We start from the raw sequence: 21,734 nt of genomic DNA on the forward strand, positions 1-21,734 counted from the left end.
CTGGAACTAGTGGTATGGTACATAGACACCAACTTGGATCTCTTCCAAACAGAACAATCTGGTGAATTGATTCTTTTTGCTTGCTTCAAGAGCCTTCATATAAACTTTACCGAAAGTTTCAAATTGTTGTATCATTTTAGCCTCAAATTGGACAAGTTGTCCCATCACAGCTGTGAATAGGTCAAGTTGTACCATCTCAGACTTTAATAATCGATCTGCTATAGCCCATGCTTGTACCGCTATGAACTCACTATAAAAAATCTCCAATCCGAGAACAATTAATGTAATTTTTTTTACTCTCAGGTACGTCTGCCACGGACAAAGTTGATGAGACAGGTGGCAAAGTTCTCAAAGACAGGGACATTCACAATGACACAAGCGACGCAGTCAGGAATTCCGGATCTACCCAGGAGTTTTCAGCCAGATTGGTTTATTTGGCGAGCTTATTAACTTCTATCAACGTTTTAATAAACTATTTAAACTTAAGTTGCTGAAAATCTGGCATTGAAGACGACAATAAGCCCAACATGCCAGGTAGTTTCTCTACGCCGGCCAGTTGATAAGGACAACACAAAAGGACGAGGGGGAAATAATGGGAACTGATTTTCATACATTGCCCTATTTTGTGCTTCTTGATGTAAACTGGAAACGACGTGTCCATTAGAAGCTGGCTACCACATCTCCCTCCTTCGAGATACAAATGTGTCCAAAAGTCTAAGACAATCTCAGTTAAGCCCATTGGCCTTGTCACATTGCGTGGACTGTGTTTATCTAAGCAGTCAACATTACTTAACAGTTCTGGCACTAAGCTCGCAGTCTTTGGAATAAGAAGATAAACTAGGTTAAAGAGAGGCACTGGCATATATAAGATTCGCAGAGTCAAGGCTCCAACCAAATGTGTTCTAATATAAGAAAAATATAATAGAAATAAAAGAAAAAAGAGAATTCAATAACAGAGAAAATGCACACTACTAAATACAACAGTTATACCCCTTTCAAAACAAAATGTCAGAACTCAAGTCAATTATTTATTATAATTCTCTTTTAATTTTTATGTACATTATAAACAGGCATATTTAAAAGCAAGTCACTTACAAACCAACAAAAAACATCTTGAAATGCAATGGTTCATTCATATTCCTGTACACCATTTGTTTGCTAACAGCACAGTGAATTCCTCAAAGTTTTTTTGTTGTTTTTTTTTTTGCTTTGTATGAAAGACCAGGAAAATGTCAGCAAGTAATGCTAAAAATTAAAATATATTTTTTTGGAAGTTAAAGGTTGTTATGTCTGTACATGAAAATGGCAGAAGCGACACGATGAAACCCTGAGATTCATTACAGCCTTCGCCGACTGTGGATGAATTAATAAATGTAGTTTGAATTATATTGTTTTTCCAACCATGATCAACCACGTAGCAAAATCAATGTTTTCTTTTCCAACCAGTCCAAGAACTTCCTGAGCAGATCTCAACATGTGCCATACCTGGGCAGAGCTCTTGAATTTTCTTTTTGCTTTCTGAACTATACTGGACATTTACGGATGTGAAAGTTGACTTTATAATCAGCAGCAGTCCGCTGGACGCTGATTATGAAAGGTTCTGTTGGGTGACAGACAAAAGCAACAAGGCGTCGATTGTTTGGTGCTATTTGCCGTTCGGGTGGGCCAGTATTGATTTTGAATCTCAACATCCCAGAATTCCTTGTAAAAAATCTGTTGACAGAAAAAAAAAAAAAATTTAGTATGAAAGAAATATTAAAAAGCCTCAATGATAGATTTAAATTTGAATTTACTTTTTATCTTCTGCGTCCACTTTTTTTTTCTGATCAAATGATAGAAATGACATTTTTGATAACTTTTTTTTTATATACCTAAGTGGAGAATGTCTAGGAATGTATTATTTGTTTGTTTTATTTCATTAAGTTGAAATCTATGTTGCTATTTTTTAATCTACATTTTTAATGTACGAATTTTTTAAAAAAGTTGGTTTAAGTTTTTACCTTTTTTTTAAATGTAACTCAGGGTCTATTTTCAATTAACAATAAAAAATAAAATGTCAAACCAATTTTTGTGCTACGAACATAAACAATCTCAGTGTTGGTCACTAGCTTTATAAAGATTATAGTCAAGTTAGAAGAATAAGGATTAGGATAATAAAGATATATTATAAATATAATAGGGGGGTGTTGTGGCTGAGTGGTTAAGCGCTTGACTTCCGAACCTGGGGCCCTGGGTTTAAATCTCGGTGAAGAATTGAGTTTTGAATTTCTGGATTTTTAAGGCGCCCCTGACTCCACCAAACTCTAATGGGTACCTGACTTAAGTTGGGGAAAGAAAAGACTGGCCACATGACACCATGCTAGTTAACCGTTGCTAACAGAAACAGATTAACTTAACATCATCTGCCCTATACATTGCAAGGTCTGAAAGGGGAACTTTACCTTCATAATTACAATTGCTAGCATCGTCATTTTTCTATCATTATTTTAGCATCATTTGCTATTCTTTTTTTTTTTTTTCAAATCAATTTTAATTTTGAAACCAAAATTTTTATTAAGCTTCAGACTGCCAGTAAACGTCTTGAAGAGTTTGATAGAGAAATTAAATGCCACGAATGCATGAGACTTTCAAAATGTCTAATTCTGATCTTGATCGTCGTAAATTGCATTTAAAACAAAATTTGATGCATTTGTACCTCACACGCTCAATGATGGAGTGTTTGAATAACCGGGGACCAAATTTTATGTTAGCACTACACTATTAAATATTTTGTCTTGTGTTTCTAATGAAATGACTGACCATTATGGTTGCTGATGTGATAAGAATTTCTGTGGTGTAAAGAATATGCCAACTGTACATGTTTTTGGAAGTTTTGTTCAAACATTCTTTCACAAAAATGTTATTTATTGCTTGCAATTGGCAGTTATATCCTACTGCATTTTTGTTTCTATTAAACCATTTGACTATTTCAATTTTGATGTCAAGTTGTAACTAACAGAAAAACAAACAAAAGAAAAAAAAAACAAACAAAAGAAAAAAAAAACAAACAAAAGAAAACCAGTTATCTAGTAGATTAACGCTAAAAATAAATCACATTTCAATCCAGCAGAGAAGACAACTCTAATCAACACATAAAAAGAAGGTGCAAATAAAAGAAATTCCAAGCCTAATTAGCTGGTAACATCAAAGTTTGCTTAAACTGATAAGAAATATCAAGACCACAACATCATAGAAAAAAAAAAGTAGGATCATCAGAAAAGCTGATTTATTAATGTGAACAAAGTATAAAAATCAGCTGATTTAGCTTAAGAGATTCTTCAGGATCAATTAGTGTAGGACTTATAAATAAACTCTTCTTCACCAACTTTAATCACAAATGTAGATCTAGATAACTGCCTGTTTCCTGTATAAGTATGCACAGTGCCAAATGTTTATATAGAATATAACAAAATTATATCAAGTATCAATACAATTAAGTCTCTTCGTAGTTGTGAACTTTTGAAAAGAATGTTGTTATTTGTGTCTATTCATAACTAGACTGAATGTTGTTATTTGTGTCTATTCATAACTAGACTGGACCTAGATTTCTATTCACTTAGCCAATGGCTAGATATGTGTACAGCATGTTTCTGTGTTATTAATTAATTTATTGTTTTTACAAATATTCATTCAAAATATCTTTTTCTAAACACCACTTTGCTCTGAAACATTTGACAAGCTATTACAAAATGATGGATTGGTAATTTAGATTAATTTAATTTTAGGTCATGTTACAGCGTGATGTACTTATTTGAAAATTTGTATTGAAGTCAAATAACAATTTATGTCAGAGTGAAACAATTAAATTATTGTATGAATGGATTAAAAAAGTTTTGGGTCACAAATACAGTATGAGTACTATTATGAGTGTTCAAACAACTGATGTGTTCTTTATTTTGAGTTAAATAACAATATAGGTTATAGAGAAACAGAATTAAATTAATGTATGTATGAATTAAAATTGGTGGAGTTACATAGTTTAAGTACTATTATCAATGTCCTCACAAATGCCTTGTCCTATGAACTGAAAACTGACTTGTCCTATGAACTGACAACTGACTTGTCCAATGAACTGACAACTGACTTGTCCTATGAACTGACAACTGACTTGTCCTATAAACTAAAAACTGACTTGTCTTATGAACTGACAACTGACTTGTCATATAAACTAAAAACTGACTTGTCTTATGAACTGACAACTGACTTGTCATATAAACTAAAAACTAACTTGTCTTATGAACTGACAACTGACTTGTCATATAAACTAAAAACTGACTTGTCTTATGAACTGACAACTGACTTGTCATATAAACTAAAAACTGACTTGTCTTATGAACTGACAACTGACTTGTCATATGAACTAAAAACTGACTTGTCCTATGAACTGACTTGTCCTATGAACTGACAACTGACTTGTCATAGAAACTAAAAACTGACTTGTCTTATGAACTGACAACTAGCTTGTCATATAAACTAAAAACTGACTTGTCTTATGAACTGACAACTGACTTGTCATATAAACTAAAAACTGACGTCTTATGAACTGACAACTGACTTGTCATATAAACTAAAAACTGACTTGTCCTATGAACTGACAACTGACTTGTCTTATGAACTGACAACTGACTTGTCCAATGAACTAAAAGCTGACTTGTCTTGTGAACTGACAACAGACTTCTCCTATGAACTAAAAGCTGACTTGTCCTATGAACTGACTACTGACTTGTATCTTGTATCTAAACTGAATTGTTCTATGAACTGACTACTGACTTGTCTTGTGAACTGACTACTGACTTGTATCTTGTATCTAAAAGCTGATGTCCTATGAACTGACAACTGTGAATTGTCCTATGAACTGACTACTGAATTGTCCTATGAACTGACTACTGAATAGTCCTATGAACTGACTTGTCCTATGAACTGACAATTGTCCTATGAACTGACAACTGACTTGTCCTATGAACTGACAATTGTCCTATGAACTGACAACTGACTTGTCCTATGAACTGACAAGTGTCCTATGAACTGACAACTGACTTGTCCTATGAACTGACAATTGTCCTATGAACTGACTACTGACTTGTCCTATGAACTGACTACTGACTTGTCCTATGAACTGACTACTGACTTGTATCTTGTATCTAAAAGCTGATGTCTTGTGAACTGACTACTGACTTGTCCTATGAACTGACTACTGACAATTGTCCTATGAACTGACAACTGACTTGTCCTATGAACTGACAAGTGTCCTATGAACTGACAACTGACTTGTCCTATGAACTGACTACTGACTTGTATCTTGTGAGAAAAATTTTGTTGAAAGTGTGACAGTATTATATTGGCTACCAACTGATCTCAAAATGCATCATGGTCAGAGAAGAACTCCAGGAACAGCCTAACATGATAAAGGTCCATGCTTCTAGGTCAATGCTTCTAGGTCAATGCTTCTTCTCCCACTTTCTAGATCATCAAGACCAAATGGCATACTGAGTAAAACTGACATCAAAATTATTTTTTTTTCCTAGCTTCAATAGGAGATTTTCATAAAATGGAAGCGAATCCATAGATTGCAAGCATTTTGAAATATCCTGTGTACAGAATTAATTTCAGCCCATTGTATATCATATACCTTCCAAAAAAACAACAACTAGTTTTGTCATTTCAAACAAGCTAATTTAAGACAGAAGTCTGAAGTAAAAGCATTTCATAGTATTTTGAGTGAGCTAGGCCAATATGTCAATGCACAGTTACTGAGATAACAAAAAATTTATATGCACAATAACATAGTCTAAAACCAAGAAGATATGGAAACTTCCACTCAGATATACCCAGCATTTAATTCAATTATCAATGTATGATGAACTTGAAGATGATCTGGTGTGCTTTACAATAATGGCTTTACTTTTAATATGTTTCTAGAGCTTCGAACCTAGTTGTTTGAACATGTTGATTTATTTTGTGCTTGGATGACATGTATTATTTATATAAACAAAATGATACAAGATTGTAAATATACTTGATATTATTATGTTTTTTTTTAAATGATGATGCCATTTAAAAATTTCTTTGTGGTACAGAAATTAGATGTTGATTTTAATTTAAGAGATCACAAATAAAGGAAAGATAAATCTGTTGAAAAAAAAAACTCTTTAATGTGTTGAAGAAAACTTGGATTAGCTGTTTATTGAACAAAAACTACCATAGCTTAATAGCAAAGGGAAAAAAAAAAGAATTGATTTAAAACAAAAAACAGAAGGAGACAATAATCAGTTGGTGGTAGAGGGGAGAGAAGCAATCAGTACAGCTCAGAGTCTTTGACTGAGTTTTGTCAACTTGTTACTCTTCCCGACTTTGAACTTCATTTCCTGGTACCACATAACAGAGTGAAGGGGAGATCACTAAAGATGGACAAGGGCAGAGAACTCAGTTTCTACTCAAATGAAATCTTGACATGGAGAATACAGTAATCAAAGTTGAACGATGAATTTAGAACAGAGTCAATTAAATTTTAAAGAAAATCCCTTACAGACTTAAAAGATCAATATGGAAGAAAAAGGCTATAAAAATAAATAGAAATTATTTGAATCTTTTTTTAATAGCGCGAATGACATAACATTAGACCCAGGTCAATTTGTGAAGACTGCATATTTACACTAACAACTATTAGTTAAACTATTCAAAACCTACATTAGACACAATCCAAATATCAATCTTTGTTTCACATTTGTGGATACAACATAGCACTAAGCAACATTGAATCAAAAAAATTTAACTCTAAAAAGTTAATAAGAATTGAGAACACTACAAGAGACTGTCTAAATATACAGGAGATTGCAACAGAAACATCAAGTCGTACAAAGAGGACTACAGCACATCACAGTCAAAAATTGTGTTAACAAAATTATTCAGACTCCAGGACCTCAAAGTTATTCTTGAACCAAATGTTAAAAAATATTGTGTTCAAAAAAATATAAACGAATAAAACCAATGTTCGGACAATTCAGAAAATACATTTATGACTACAATATTATATAACTGGAATTTATGTTTTAAAAAGTGGTAATTTACTTTTAATGCAAAAAAAATTACACAGAAAAAAATTGTATACAATTTTTTGAAAATCCCTTTAGAAAAGTTTCTTATTCAAATCTAATAATATAAAATTAACAAGGTAAAGGTGACCATGCAAGAGAATCAATCAAGCTTTCAAGACATTGGACTAGAACAAAGAATACGGAAAAAACAAAGATTAATAGATTTTTGTTTATGTCTGTCAAACTCAACCAGCCTTTCTCAACATGCGTTCCTCCCTGTCTTGTAGTCATCAGCCAAACAAGTAATTGTAAAGACAACATATGTAGAAAGAGCCATACTTTGTGAGTAAAGAGATGAAGAAGAGGTAACTAGAAAGGAAATTGCAATTCATGCAAAGAAAAGTATAAGACTTAATTGTGATAAAGCTAAGATGAATAAATGAAAGTCAATGCTCACCTGATGGGATGGTCACCACATGTCTTTGGCCGCTCAAGCTGCGACACCCATTTGTCGTCATAGCTGAACAAGTTGTTATCTAGGTAAGGGGAGCAACTGTAGGACTGAGCACTGATTGGTAGCTGAGTGAGCATACGAGATATGGCCTCTCTTTTACCGCCATTTTTGGCCACAATCAAGGTCCACTTAAACATGTTCTGGACACGACGAGCGTGTTCCGATGATGATGGCGAGGATGGAAACTGAGGCTGAAGATGCAGCCAAGAATTCCGAAAGTGATCCTGAAAATTTTCCATCAACTCCAGAAGCTCGGCAGATGTATGTTCATAGACACCTAAGACCTGTCACACATAAAAGTCAATAAAATTATATAAAAAGTATTTAGTTTATAGGTTAGATACTTATTTTATTATGGCAATACATTCATTTTTAATTCTGAAATGATTTAGAGCTTTCTATACTGATTCATATTACTATGTAAAGTAGAGTCCCCCTTTCAGACATTGTGGTCTATAGGGCAGATGATGTAAAGGTCAGCTGTTTCTGTGGCCTACAGTTTACGAGGGTCTCATGTGGCCAGCACAATGACCAACCGCCTTTAATTTTCCCCAACTAATGTCAGGTACCCATAAGAGCTGGGTGGAATCAGAGGTGAATATCCTGAATTTAAAAGTCCCATGCCCATTCTTCACCAGGATTCGAACCCAGGATTCAGAAGCCAAACGCTTTAATCATCAGCCACAGTAGATTTGTAGTGAAAATGACTATTAGTAGTGGTTTATGTGTGACACAAATATATATGGTCCTTCAATATCAGTGTTGTTTTTATATGAAAAAAGGCTTCTTGTAATCACACACAAAAGGATCACTAAAGCAGTCTTAATCTATCAAATGGCTGAGGGGCATTGCCTGAGAATCCTTTTTCTTATAAACACATTTAAAAGTGAAATTGATTTCTATGCCAAAGTAAACACTTCAATGGATATGTTTGATCAGTTGTCTCTAAGGCTGTTATCCCCAGTTAAAGCCAGAACTCCGCTAACAATTCTATCAAAATAAATCATTTATTTCCTCCACTCTATTCTATAAGATTGTAAAGTGGCACAATACCTCCGTGGTGTTCATGTTGTACACAACAAACAACGAGGGCATATTGCAGGGGTCACCATTCCTAAAGGTCACCACCTCCTCTATGGCATACTTGATCAGCAGATGCTCCTCATCCAAGAGCTGCAGTTTGCCCATGCGTAAATGCATCAGGTCATCCATGGCCCAGTGGAATGACCGTACGCCCTGGTCAATATGACCATTGCAGGCTGCCTTGTACAAATACACCAAGAGACGATGCTTCAGTGCATTTAAGGACTATCACGCAGAAGAAAACAAAGAGACTTTACAAATAAAACATTCACAACATTAGGAAATAAGCTAATTAAAAATAAATGGATTAGAACACTCAATGATTTTAAGACCATATATGTTACAAAGGATGGATTACCTTGTCTGTATAAGGTCTGTTTAACGCACGAGCAGGTTGATTGGAAGTTTGACGATAGAATATTTCATCGTCATCATAACAAAAGCGACCAATGGTCCTCACAGGAATGAAGGTCCCCTGGGACGAGATATGAAAGACATGGATGACCTGCTGCTGGACAGACAATACAGTTAAAATGTTGCCGTAGAGACATATGCCCTGGTTGTGGGACAAGTAAATTTTATCGAGGCGGAAACGTCTCCTATCACACACCATACCTGGGGAAATAGAAATGTAAATTATAGCTACATAAAATACTATTTCATAATACACAAATTGTTTTTTTTATTTGAATATTCTGAACAAGTGAACTCCCAGATATCCCCTTCCTAACCAGACCACACAAAAAAAAAAAGATTGGATCATGGCGCACTGCACATGCTGTAAATATAAAAGATGCACAATTAAAACCAATAAAAATTAATAATTTAAAATAAAGTAGTAAAGTTCTCCTTTCAGACCTTGCAATCTAAAGGATAAATGATGTTACGGTCATCTGTTTCTTTGGTCAATGTTTTACAAGCAGGTTGTCATGGCCAGCACAAAGACCAACCCCCTTTACTTTTCTCAATTTAAGTCAGGTACCCATTAGGGTTGGGTGGACTCAGGGGTGTCACCGAGATTCAAATCTGGGGCTCCAGGCTTGGAAGCCACTCAGCCAGTGTGCCTCCTCATATATTTAAAATAATAATTTGATTTTGTTTAAATAATGAAAAGACAGAACATAATCAAGTATCATCTGATGTCTGTAAGGAGCATACAAAACTTAAATTGGTCCCACCAGTGACTTGTAAATCAATTAAATGTTTAAATTGTCAATATTGTTATTTCCCATTATACTATAGAAGAAGCACAGTGAAGAGGTCAGAAGTATAAATTACTGGTCTGTAGCCATCAAATTCAACATAAAAGACAACTGATTATTTGCATTTCATTTCTTTGAGTGAAATATCATGTGATTTTGTTAAATATCTTTTTAGAATATTATATCACAACCTTATTACCTAAAAATGATGATTTTGAGATTCTGTCCCAAAAGACAAATTTTTATGAGCTTTTCGAAGCATGGATTTGATTTTTTTTCTGAACATTCAAGACTAAATGAAAAATATTTACACTGAGCTTTGTAATCTACAGAATTTATTTAAAAAATTGCTTCTCAAAGAAAACAAAATAAATTTTTTAAACAAAGAGCTTATATATCAGAATAACAGTTATATCAGTTAATATTGCATGGTTTAATTTACTTTCTCTACTTAAAACAAAATTAATTAGCTACCACTAATTGGTTAATTTATTTATTGATTCATGTATTATTCTCTACATTGAATAATTGTGCAAACTTGATCTGGGAAAGGGAAGTAGGAAATAAATGTGTACAGGATTTGTTAACACACAGACAAACTGATGAAGTGAGTAAGCTTTACAAAAATATTTATATCAGTTGAAGTAACAAACACAAAACAATAAAACTCTGCACCTGTTTTTAACTGGATAATGTATAATGTGTAATCCTCTGGTATTAGTCTATAATTAGGTGTTATGCATTCATTATTTCTATAGACATCATAGAACCGAGAGCTACTTTCTTCTGGAAGCTGATGACACGAACCTATAATGACATACTGACTGTCATCAGTAAATAAGCTGCACTCTCGATTGAGCACCTCTTCTCCAGCGGTAACTCTGACCACATGCCGCCGCTGCAAGAATTGAGAAAATATTTTTCCCCTAATGTTTGTCGATTCCTCCTCACTATTGGCAGATCCAGGAATTATGTCCCCTTTAATATTTTTATAGAGATTTCCAGCTGCTTCACTCCCTTTAAAGTCATATATTTCTAATGATGTTTGATCATATGAGATAGCAATGAAAAATCTGAAAACAAAAAATTTAAAAAAATTAAAGAATGAATTGAGTAATTATAGAATTCCATTACATGTAGTGGCTTTAATTTAATATATATATATATATATATATATATATATATATATATATAATGAAATATATATATAATTTACCTTTAAAAGGAAATATTGCTATCACTAACAAATGATATGATTAGACAGACAACAGTCATCTCCTCAAGAAAAAAAACTTTTTAAAAATTAATCAAAATCAGTGTCAGAAAATAAATTCAAAACAGATGTAAAATTTGATTATACACCACAAAACTATCATACAAATATATTTCTATGTATTGGTGAATATGTTTACTGCAGAGCCAATGCTTCTGTAATCAATGCTTAAAGAACACTGGGGGTTTTCATTTTGAGCTTTTCTGAGAGTTTAACTAGTATCCTAGCTCACATTGTCTGGAAATGTAAAATTGCTTGAACATTGTTTGAAACAGCTTTGTAAATATATAGATTAGCCAGGAAAACTTAGACTTAGGTCCTCCCACGCCGTTCGGCGCATTGGGCGGCAAGCTGTCTCCATAATGATCTGTCACTGGCAATGTCTGAAGCCTCCTCCCACCTAGTGTCCACTGTTCTGAGGTCCTCCATGAAGGTGTGTCGCCAGGTAATATGAGGACGTCCCTGTTTGCCCTTTCCTCGTTTTGGCTTCCATGTTATTGCAACTCTTGGTGTGCGTAATTCATTTTGACGTAGAACATGTCCCGCAAACCTCATGCGACGCTCAGTCACAACCTCACTAAGTGTTCGACTCCCAGTTCGGCATAGATAGGATTTCCCTGTTTGAGATCCGGTCTGTGTAACTGACTCCCAAGATCCGTCTCAGCCATCTCTGTTGAGCCACATTTAGTCTTTTCTCAATTTTGACAGATGACTTCCACGTCTCACATGCATATGTAGCAGTTGGAATGACGATTGTGTTGAGAACGTGTATTTTTGTCTCGAGTCCAATGGCTTGGCTAGTCCAAATAGGCTGCAGCCTTTGGAAAATGCTCCCTGCCTTTCCTATTCGGCACGCTACACCATGGTAAGCATCTCCATCATTTGTTATGATGCTGCCAAGGTACGTGAACTTGTCCAGCTCTTCAAGCTTTGACTCGCCAAGTCTGACGGGGACACATTTTGCCTTATATCCCACTCGCATAATTTTAGTCTTATCCAAGCCAGGAAAACATGAACTATAAAATAAGTCAACTACAGAAACACTGATACCAATTTAAAATCCAATGATGTAAGAAAAACGTTTTAAATTATCAAATGATATTTAAAAAATCTGGTTTAAACTCTTAAGCAAAAAAAATCTATTTCGTTACCTTCCATCAGGTGAAAATTTACGCAGATAACAAGGTGGCTTTTCGACATTAAGGATGCTGAAATTGGGGACAATGTGTAAATAAAACTGGCGTGCTTGCACAAAGCATAAGCCTTTTCTGCCAAGTTGAGTTTCTCTTTCAAAAAGTCTATGTACAATATTCTGAGATTCCAATTTCCTCCATTTGATGGGTCCTTCTGTATCATCCATATTACCATCTAGTGTCCCATCGCTTCTTTTTATTTATAAGTAGTTACTTGACATAACAATTTCTGAAAACTGAAATGAATTTTCAATATTCAATAACATAATATATATGTGAATTTGTATTTAATTAATTTTGTTAATATTTAACTAGATCTAGATCTATATAATAATAGTATTTTATAAAAAGTAAAGATATATTATATATATATATATATATATATATATATATATATATATATATATATATATATATATATATATATATATATATATATATATATATATATATATATATATATAATTATATATATATATATATATATAAGGAATTAAACATAGAGAATAGTATCTTCAAGCTAAAATGGTTTTATCATATTATCAATATCAATCTATCAATCATTCAATGAGAGTATCATCTCTGATTAGTAATTAGCATGATCTAGGACTACATGTCTGCATTCTACATTGAGTAACATTGTCATTAATTTAATTACTCTACACCAGAGACCAGAGTCAAGATCTATTTTTTATTTTAATTTTAATCTTTATAATAGATCTAGAGTCTAGACTAGTTACAGTACAGTTACTACAGTGGAGTACTAGAGATAGTTCATAGTACTAGACTTACTAGTCTAACTAGTACACTAGACTGTGACTAGACTCTAAACTCTAAACTCTTGAGTAACTCTAAGTAGAGTATAGCTATAGTTATAGTCAGTAGTTGAGTTGATAATAATAATTTGATGTCATATTATTATTTATATATATATTGATGGCCCACCAACTATACTAAGAGTAAGACTGTAAGTGTAAGTGACTGTAACTGTAAGACTTACACTTACTAACACTAAGCCTTAGTTACGCCTTAGTAAAGCCTAACTAAGACTAAGGCACTAAGTTAGTAAGTAAGCTTAGGCTTAGGACTAAGACACTAAGTCTAAGTCTGACTACTCTGGCTGACTAACTTAAGTCGTCACTAAGATTAAGACTTAATTAAGAAGTAGATATTTATGATTAAATTAAATCATTAATTAAGACTTTGGTTTGGCTACAGTATAGACACTAGATCCTATTATTAAACTAGAACTAAATCTAGACAAAGCCCACTAGATCTACTAGAATAACTAGATTCTAGTCCATTATTTCTTTTACTTTTTGAGTACCTTAGGCTCCATAACATCACCGACCTGTATAATTTTGTTCGAAACATTTAGAGTTAGTACTTCATTACCAACATGACATATTTTTATCTTATAAGATTTTTCTTATAAATTACAAATCGTTAAATACTTAGATTGATATTTGAAGCTATCTTTATTCTATTGATTGTAAATCATTAAATATTTAAAAATTTATAAATCTGTTAAATATTGAAAGAGATGTTTGGATTTTTTCCCTTTTTAAAGCTGTTTCCATCTGTTCCAGTAATTCTAATTTAGATAAGATCTAACTATAGTTGGCAGCCTATTAGCAATGACCTATATTCAAGTCAAGGGTGAAAAAAAAAAAGATCAAATATAGATTGGTAGAGATCTATTCACAACATGGCCTCAATGATTCTTGAATGATCAACTTTAGATCTAGATATCTCTATAGATCTAGAGTTAAAGTCTACACATTGAAGGATGAGTTAGTTATAGATCTAATCATCTGTACTAAATCTATATAGATTTAAGTGATTTTAAGATCTAATTTGTGGTTCCCGCCTTTAACTTTACTGAGTTTACTGCTGGGACACTTGCACTACACTGAGTCTGACTACACTACTTCAATCAGTACTTGCAGTACTCGGTACCTCTACTGGCGGCTACTGGCCTCTACCGTTTACAGAGACCGAGTGTACTCACTCTCAGGTCTCAACTTTTGTGAAGTCTGGAAGATTTAATCAAGCAGTTGATTTGACTGACATAGATCTAGACTGTAGTAGTTCTAGTTACCTAGTAGATCTATTGTCTAGTCTAGTCTCTAGATCTAGATTTAAATAGTAGACTAGATCTACTCATCTAGTACTGTACTATATTATATAGTATATAATTTATTTTTCAAAAATGACTTCATTGTTAGTGAAGAAAACACCCCAAACTGCAAGATATTTGCATATTTTGAAGAGATATTTAAGCTCTTCTTTAAAGCAAAATACCTTGCGAGATCTAGAGCCACTGGAACAGGTTGCCTATCCACCCATTAAGCCCAAATTTCCTGAGGGTACATGGGGTAAGATGGATCACAAGTATGCATGGCAGTGGCAGGAATTAAAAGAGAACTTTTTAGGAATTTCTAGTATTCAGGAACGTTTAAGTGCTCTCTTAAAAAATGAAAATATGTCAATGTTAGTTCCAGTCAAAAGAGACTGGTGTGTGCACAACTTTGATGAGAGAATTCAAGAACTAAATCAAGCGTCAGCTACGGTAATGGATATCTCAGCCATCAATGAACATCCAGCTACTTTACAATTTCGAGAATATATTACAAAAACTTTGTTGCTGCCTTGGAAAGATTTTCAGCCTAATGCACTGAAAAACTTCACTGTCAATAACATCGACACCTTAATATCTGAGTTGAAACAACATATAAGTGACCATTTACTGTTGCAGCATGAAATTCGACCAGTGAACCTAACATTAGAAGATAAAAAGTACCAGTGCCAATTGTTGTTTCGTTCACTATCGGATTTCTTAATCGCGAAATTAGGAAACCAAAGGGAATATTTAAAAACCTCCCAGTTTGACGAGAAAGTATTAGTTCGAGCTCTCTGGAGTAGACATGGATTTGAGAGGAAAAAGAAAATCTATGTTCATGATCCTGATGTTACAAAATATGACATAGTCCAAGATCAACATATGGCATTTCAGAGTCAGTTCGATGCTATGCTTAAAAGCCATTTACCATTAACAGAGGTAGGTTATTAAATAATATATTATGATCTACTCTTAGAGTTGTTTTTATAATTTTTACTTGTTACAAATAAGGAGGGAGCAGCCAAGTGTAATGGCTGCCCTCATCCACTGTTCTCATTACAGATGATTTTTAGATTTCTTTACCCGCTGATTTTTCCCTTCCTTTAAAAGAGGAAAAGCTGCTATTGGTTTTGTCTGTCAGGCAATCAAATTTAAAATATATATATACACATACTTTTGTATGTATATAAAAGACATAACCCCAGGAATCACATACACTGAACCTCCCATTTATTAATATAATAAAATATAAAAAGTGATAAAAAAAAGTTACTAAATAATAGTCTTACTACACTACTTTTAAAAGATTAAAAACTTTGGCTTTTTTGTTAATAATATTATTTCCTTTTATAACCTTAATGCTGTATTGTATCACTGTCTTGTCTGCAGTTTGTTCCAAGAGATGCTTATTTGACGACCAGCCAAGCTGCTCCTAAACTTCCATACAGGTATACAACATACGGACAAGAAAAGCCTTTGACAAAGAAAAAACCAAAGAATATTCTAGCGGGTAATTTTTGTCTTCTACTTTGTATTGTAATTAATGTTTTTCCTTTAAGTTATTAATGTAGTTCTTTTCTGAAGTCATTATATTTGTGTAATTTATTTGTCTAAAACAAATCTCTTTCAGTTATTTTGTTAAAGTCTTCTAAAATTATTTTTTTCAGGTCACAGGTTGGGTGATCCTTGTGAATTTGGTTTGGTTGGACTGCTCTCTACTCTTGATACAGAAAGTGTTGAGAAGAAACTTGGTCCAAAAGTAGGCAAAGACTGTCGGCTGGCATTTGGCATCACAAGTGTCTTCAGTTGGTTGACAGCGCAAGCATGTTACCAAGGTAATATAACTTTGAGTTTAGTGACTTAATAAATTACTTGTTCAAGGTCAGTGAGATAATTTAGTTGTTTAAGTTGTGGTGTGGCTGCATTCATCATCCTCTTTCAGTTGTAGAACATTGATGCATCCCTTGAAGCACATTTGATAGTATGTAAAGTCCTATTCTGAAGAACATTCTTGTCCTTGTAGGACGCAGGTAAAGCTGACCTTTGTTTTAGTAGAAGAGTGACCAGTCATTTTGCATTTGGCTTGATTTTCTTCCAGAGCTGAGGTTATTGCTTTTTGATCTTCATGGCTTTTTTTTTAGTCACCATCTCTCTCTGCATAGCAAGGTTTTGTCTTCCCAGTAGTCATTTACGGTGTGACTACATATAAGATATTTAAGAAAAAACATTTTCTTGTTATATTGAAACACACATAAGAGTAAAGCTTCTTTTGAACAAATAAAATGCTTAATCTCACCAACAGACCTAATATAGACTTTAAACAAAGTTGAAATAAAATAACCAATATCTACAATTTGTATCTACTAGGCTTCAGTCATATTGTTGATGTGACCTACCCACTGGCAAGTCAGTTGATACTGTCTGATGGTCACAAGTTCTCCTTCCTGGCCTACCAACTGAACACATTGGAATTGTGGAAGGATGATGAGGGCAATCCTCTCTTGAACCCCTGCTGGCACACAGAGGAGATGCCCCTGTATCACAGTGTTGAGAACGGCAAGGTACGAAGTTTAGTGGTCTTGTAATTTACTATTTTAACTGTGAATAGACCTTGATTTTAATGATATGACTGTATAGAATCTGGCCCTTGTTGTTTAGAGAGAGAGTAGTCCTTGAGGGACTGCAGGCACGACATAGCCTAAATTGTGCCGATGTGCCTCAAATCACAAAATCACTTGTAAAGTTGTACAAATATTAAATATTGTGAGGTATTTTAAAAGTTACTTTAGAAATTAAACCTATTGTACAAAAATAATCTAAGTTAAGCCATTTTAAGCAGGTATTTATTTCATGTTGGAACAATGGAATCTAGTTTGAGTTTGTATATATATCTATATTTCCTTTTGTTCATTTGTTTTCTTTTGAAAAAAAAAAAAATATAATATAGAGTATAGAGGGACTTCTTTTGGTACGACAGTTACGCTGGGTAGGGCACGTATCCTGTATGGGATACAAACATATGCCAAAGGCAGTCTTTTTTGGTGAGCTAAAAGGTGGTCGACGTAACAGAGGCGCCCCAGGGAAATGCTTCAAAGACCAGCTAAGGCGTCAACTTTCCTTGGCTGACATAGAAGAGAGCACCTGGTTGCATGCGGCCTCAGAACGAGACAGCTGGAGGTCACTCACAAAGGCCGCGAAATACACATTTGAGACCAAAAGAAAATCTGCTGCCGTGGACAAATGCAGAGGGCGAAAAGAAAATCTAAATCGACCACCTGCAGACAATGGTTATGCTTACCCTGGATGTGGCAAAATATGTAGGTCACAGCTGGGACTGCGCAGCCACAGGAAATACAGCATTCCTCACTAATCTTCGGACTTGAAGACTAGCCTTTTTATTATTATATTTATATATATATATATATATATATATATATATATATATATATATATATATATATATATATATATATATATATATATATATATACATACACATATTAGCAACCCTTTGTTTGTAAATTTATCATTACAAGTATAAGATGAAAAAAAAATTAAGAATTTTTAGATAAATAATAGTGGCCTTCTTAGAAAGACTTTGTAATATTCTTATTAAAAATAACAGTGTCTTGATGTCCCACTTACCAAACTTTGTTCACTTGTCCTATCTTATGTTTTCTTAAATATATATATTATGTTGTTAATGTGTTTAAAAAGAAAGTAAAGTTCTTTCAGACCATGCAGTCTTTAGGGCAGATGATGTAAAGTCATCTGTTTCTCTGTCCCATGGTTAACAAGGGTGTCATGTGGCCAGCAAATGACCAACCGCCTTTACTTTTCCCCAACAAATGTCAGGTGCCCATTAGAGCTGGGTGGACTCAGAGGCATCTTGAGAATTAGGAAATTAAAAATCCCAGTCTTCACCAGGATTCAAACTCGGGACCTCTGGTTCGGAAGCTAAGTGCTTCACCAATCAGCCACCATGCTTCCAATCTGTGTTTATGTCTTAAGTAATTTTTAATGCTTTCATTCTTTTTTAGGTGAGAGAATTCAATGATGATGTTTTACGTCTGCTGATCCAAACATTTGCCATGCCTGCGGCTGATCGGGGTTACAATATGAAACCAACTCTGCCTGCCGGAACTGATTTGCAGATGACAGATTTTATTCCCCGGAAAGTTTTTGTCCCTCCAGTGATAGAAGAAGAACAATACATTGTGTCTTGAAATGTTTTAGCAAAATAAGTTTTTGTATGTCAAAACATTCTAGAACTGAGAGTATAATTTATCTCATCTCATCTGGAAACTCTTTTTTTTTGTTTTTATTCATGGAAGATTTATAATTAAAACTTTTAATAAACAAATGAGTTACAAATATTTTGTCCTTCATGCATTGGTGTTGTCAATACTAACATAAAATTAGAAGAAAAAAAAAGACGCTATTAAAGTTGATATCATGGTTCAGTTTATTTAATATTAAACAGTGGAAGCTTTTAATGCCTCTGTAGAATATCCTGAATGTAATTGTCACGATGAAAAACACAAATACGATTCTTAATTTAAAAGCATTGTTCCTCAGTTCTCCAAAGAACAACACAGCCTCTGGGTTCATGCTCTTCTGGTACTCATTTAACATACACTTGTTTTAAAGTCGTGTTTCTTTTCCATGAATAAAGTAGATATTTTTTTTTAGTTTCAAAATGAATAATCTGCCTACACAAGCTTTGCTTTTGAAACATGATTAAGACCATCCACCATAAAATGAGCAGTATTTTATCTGTAGGTCAATTTGAGTTTCAGTATTGAAATGTGGATTATCTACATTACTTCATAATTACTATGCCTCCGTCAAATATTTCCCTATTAAACATGCACAAACTTGATGACTATTTTTTCAAAAAGGCTAATTTATGTGAATTTTTATATTTTGCAGCTAAACATCACAGTTACATTTTCAGTACATAGAAAAGTTAAGGACAAGACATTCACTCCATAATAATTAAGTCTGTTTATTTTATCGTAAATAAAAAGGATTTCAGTCTTGTTTTTCTCTAGCAAAAACAGCATTTAAATTTCAAGTGTTTCTGTAAAAAAGGCTACAGAACATTATTTTATTACTTCTTAGTTGTTATACAGCTACTTATTACAGGCTTTTAGTGACTAGATCCAAATCATTACATTGAATTAGGGGATAGGGATACGGGGATTAAATCCATATATAATACATCTTTATTTTGATATCATCAAAATAATTAATCACCAATTAAGTAATAGGTTAATGTTTTGATTGATTCATGTCTTGTCAGGTACAATGAATAATTATGTAAAGTTTCCACTGGAAAGTGGGAGAAAAAAAACATTTTACCAGACAGACAGACGGACTGACAGAGTTGATATATAAGCTTTGTAAAAAAAGGTTGAAGTTCACAATGAATCATTTCATGGTGGAGAATTGTGTACATGATGGCATAGCTTACTTACTATACTTATGATCACAGAAAGTCAACCAGCAAAAAAAAAAATTTTGCAATGTTCACCAGTAGTTTAAAAAAAGACAACTAAAACATTTTAACAAAAATAGCATTTTAATTTCAAGTGTTTCTGTAAAAAAGGCTACAGAACATTATTTTATTACTTCTGAGTTGTTATACAGCTACTTATTACAGGCTTTTAGTGACTAGATCCAAATCATTACATTGAATTAGGGGATAGGCAGGATTAAAATTGGAAGGCAGTATTCATTTTGTGCCAATGGAATAAAGCAAAGCACAAATCATTCTTAATTTAAAAACATTGTTACTAATTCTCAAAGAACAACAGAGCCTCTGGGTTCATTGTTTGTAAAAATAAAAAAAATGTTTCGGATGTTCCTTTAGAGTTGAAGATAATTTACTTCTTAGTCCAAACGTCCCACAGGATGATGGGGGATGGGAGCGGGCAGAGTTTGAACCTAGGACCCTCGATAAGTCCGAATGACCAGGCAGCCATCCATTGTCTTGTGGAATACTGTAGTGTCAAACATCTTCTCTAAGAATGGCAGTGGCAGTATATTTCACTTGTTGGTAGATGTTAACACATTTTAACTAACTGGATTAATGCAGTCATTTCTTTGGTTAGCCAATAAAAAACATTCATTAGATACAATACTACAGACAGTAAATAATATAACAAAAATATTCTAAAGACATTATTATGTAAGGAGAATTCAGACATAACCCTACAATTTAAAGCCTGTTTCTCTTCTTTGAGATTCAAATTGTTGAGCTCAGGTTTAATGACTCAATGCAGATTTATTAAGAAGAAAATACTTATTTAATTAGTACATATAAGAGACTTAATCAATTTTTTCAAATTATCCCCATCAATATTCTTGTAGATTCAATAATACTGATATAGTGCTGCAATTTATAAATGTAAGAACAGATATGTTTAATAATATCTTTATTTACAGTATATAAATGATACTAATGTCTATTGCTAACAGAAATACAGAGCGACATTCTTCAATATTCTGGATATAAAGTCACATCTAAAAGACACAAAGACCTTGTATAAAAATTATTGGTTAAATGTGTCAAATTTAGGAGACAGCCAACAACTTAATAATAATTTTAACCTGTAACTTCTAACATTAAAACAAAGTAGGCCTATTTAAGACTGCTAAAATTGTGTTTAAGTAATTTGTATAGTGCTGAAGTCAGTAATAGTCCAAAAGTAAATCTTTAATTAGATTATTTATCACAAACGCAAAAACTCATTTAAATTAATAGTAGTTAATATCAATGAATAAAATTAAATGTGGTAATGAATTTTAAAATTTATTTGAATCGAAAGGCAGTGGAACTCCATAGTTCAATACTTGCATATATATTTTCCATAATAATTTAGATAAACAACTGACTTACACAGCAATTAAAAATGATGCAAAAAAAAAACAAACTTGAAATTCTAAATGATACTCAAAACTTTCTGTACTCAAAACTTTCCGTACTCAAAAGTTTCCGAAAAATGTCAGATGTTTGTTGAAGAATGTTTTAAGAATGTGTAGTATGTGGGTTAAACAGCATCATCATCATCATCATTAAATTCTTCATCTTCATCAAACACTTCGTCAGAGTCAGTGTCCTCATAGGGATCAGACTTTTTCTTGGAACTGCTTTCTAAAGGAATCTCTCTACATGCACCTGAGAAGGATGGATCATCTCTGTAGAAAGAAATGGAAAAATATTCAAAGACCACAAACCACAGAAAAAATTTGAGAAGTATAGATAGGCT

The 21,734-nt window shown here is 33.3% G+C and overlaps 4 protein-coding genes across 12 annotated transcripts in view; 2 read left to right on the top strand and 2 right to left on the bottom strand.

The window, feature by feature from the left end:
• The window catches only part of LOC106053984 (lachesin-like), a 145,025-nt gene extending 141,965 nt beyond the window's left edge, over window positions 1-3,060 (top strand). For both annotated transcript variants that reach the window (XM_056018148.1, XM_056018155.1), the window contains one exon: window positions 304-3,060. In XM_056018148.1, coding sequence (XP_055874123.1) covers window positions 304-494 — 191 coding nt within the window. In that variant the 3' untranslated portion in view covers window positions 495-3,060. The remainder of the gene's footprint in view (window positions 1-303) is intronic.
• Window positions 1,023-13,702, bottom strand: LOC106053983 (DET1 homolog). 5 transcript variants are annotated; one of them, XM_056018104.1, is made up of 7 exons: window positions 13,666-13,702; window positions 12,297-12,574; window positions 10,548-10,945; window positions 9,029-9,285; window positions 8,641-8,895; window positions 7,531-7,871; window positions 1,023-1,713 (listed from the first exon to the last, which is right to left on the bottom strand). In XM_056018104.1, exons 2-7 carry the CDS (start codon window positions 12,503-12,505, stop codon window positions 1,524-1,526), a joined length of 1,650 nt encoding a protein of 549 aa, XP_055874079.1. In that variant the 5' UTR covers window positions 12,506-12,574; window positions 13,666-13,702; the 3' UTR covers window positions 1,023-1,523. The 5 variants fall into 5 exon arrangements, with proteins under 5 accessions (XP_055874079.1, XP_055874089.1, XP_055874084.1 ...); XM_056018114.1 differs by lacking the exon at window positions 13,666-13,702 and adding an exon at window positions 13,610-13,652; XM_056018109.1 differs by lacking the exon at window positions 13,666-13,702 and adding an exon at window positions 13,345-13,573.
• A 292-nt stretch (window positions 13,703-13,994) lies between these two features.
• LOC106053986 (uncharacterized) lies at window positions 13,995-18,836 on the top strand. Its single transcript, XM_013209684.2, has 5 exons — window positions 13,995-15,399; window positions 15,850-15,970; window positions 16,128-16,295; window positions 16,828-17,021; window positions 18,501-18,836. Exons 1-5 carry the CDS (start codon window positions 14,551-14,553, stop codon window positions 18,684-18,686), a joined length of 1,518 nt encoding a protein of 505 aa, XP_013065138.2. The 5' UTR covers window positions 13,995-14,550; the 3' UTR covers window positions 18,687-18,836.
• A 65-nt stretch (window positions 18,837-18,901) lies between these two features.
• Window positions 18,902-21,734, bottom strand: part of LOC106053985 (cytosolic carboxypeptidase 1-like) — a 30,830-nt gene continuing 27,997 nt past the window's right edge. For all 4 annotated transcript variants that reach the window (XM_013209682.2, XM_013209681.2, XM_013209680.2 and 1 more), the window contains one exon: window positions 18,902-21,663. In XM_013209682.2, the coding sequence (XP_013065136.2) occupies window positions 21,516-21,663 (148 nt within the window). In that variant the 3' untranslated portion in view covers window positions 18,902-21,515. The remainder of the gene's footprint in view (window positions 21,664-21,734) is intronic.

Source organism: Biomphalaria glabrata, chromosome 1 (genome assembly GCF_947242115.1).
Source record: "Biomphalaria glabrata chromosome 1, xgBioGlab47.1, whole genome shotgun sequence".
Classification (NCBI taxonomy): Eukaryota; Metazoa; Mollusca; class Gastropoda; family Planorbidae; genus Biomphalaria; species Biomphalaria glabrata.

Bases quoted from the DNA above. Each gene is read 5' to 3' on its own strand.
- LOC106053983 (XM_056018104.1), bottom strand. From the start codon at position 12,505: ATGGATGATACAGAAGGACCCATCAAATGGAGGAAATTGGAATCTCAG. The intron at 8,896-9,028 runs GTAATCCATCCT...TCTGCGTGATAG, and splicing joins ACAGACCTTATACAGACAAG to TCCTTAAATGCACTGAAGCA. The intron at 1,714-7,530 runs GTGAGCATTGAC...TTCTGTCAACAG, and splicing joins TGTGGTGACCATCCCATCAG to ATTTTTTACAAGGAATTCTG.
- LOC106053986 (XM_013209684.2), top strand. From the start codon at position 14,551: ATGACTTCATTGTTAGTGAAGAAAACACCCCAAACTGCAAGATATTTG. The intron at 15,400-15,849 runs GTAGGTTATTAA...TCTTGTCTGCAG, and splicing joins GCCATTTACCATTAACAGAG to TTTGTTCCAAGAGATGCTTA. The intron at 17,022-18,500 runs GTACGAAGTTTA...ATTCTTTTTTAG, and splicing joins ACAGTGTTGAGAACGGCAAG to GTGAGAGAATTCAATGATGA.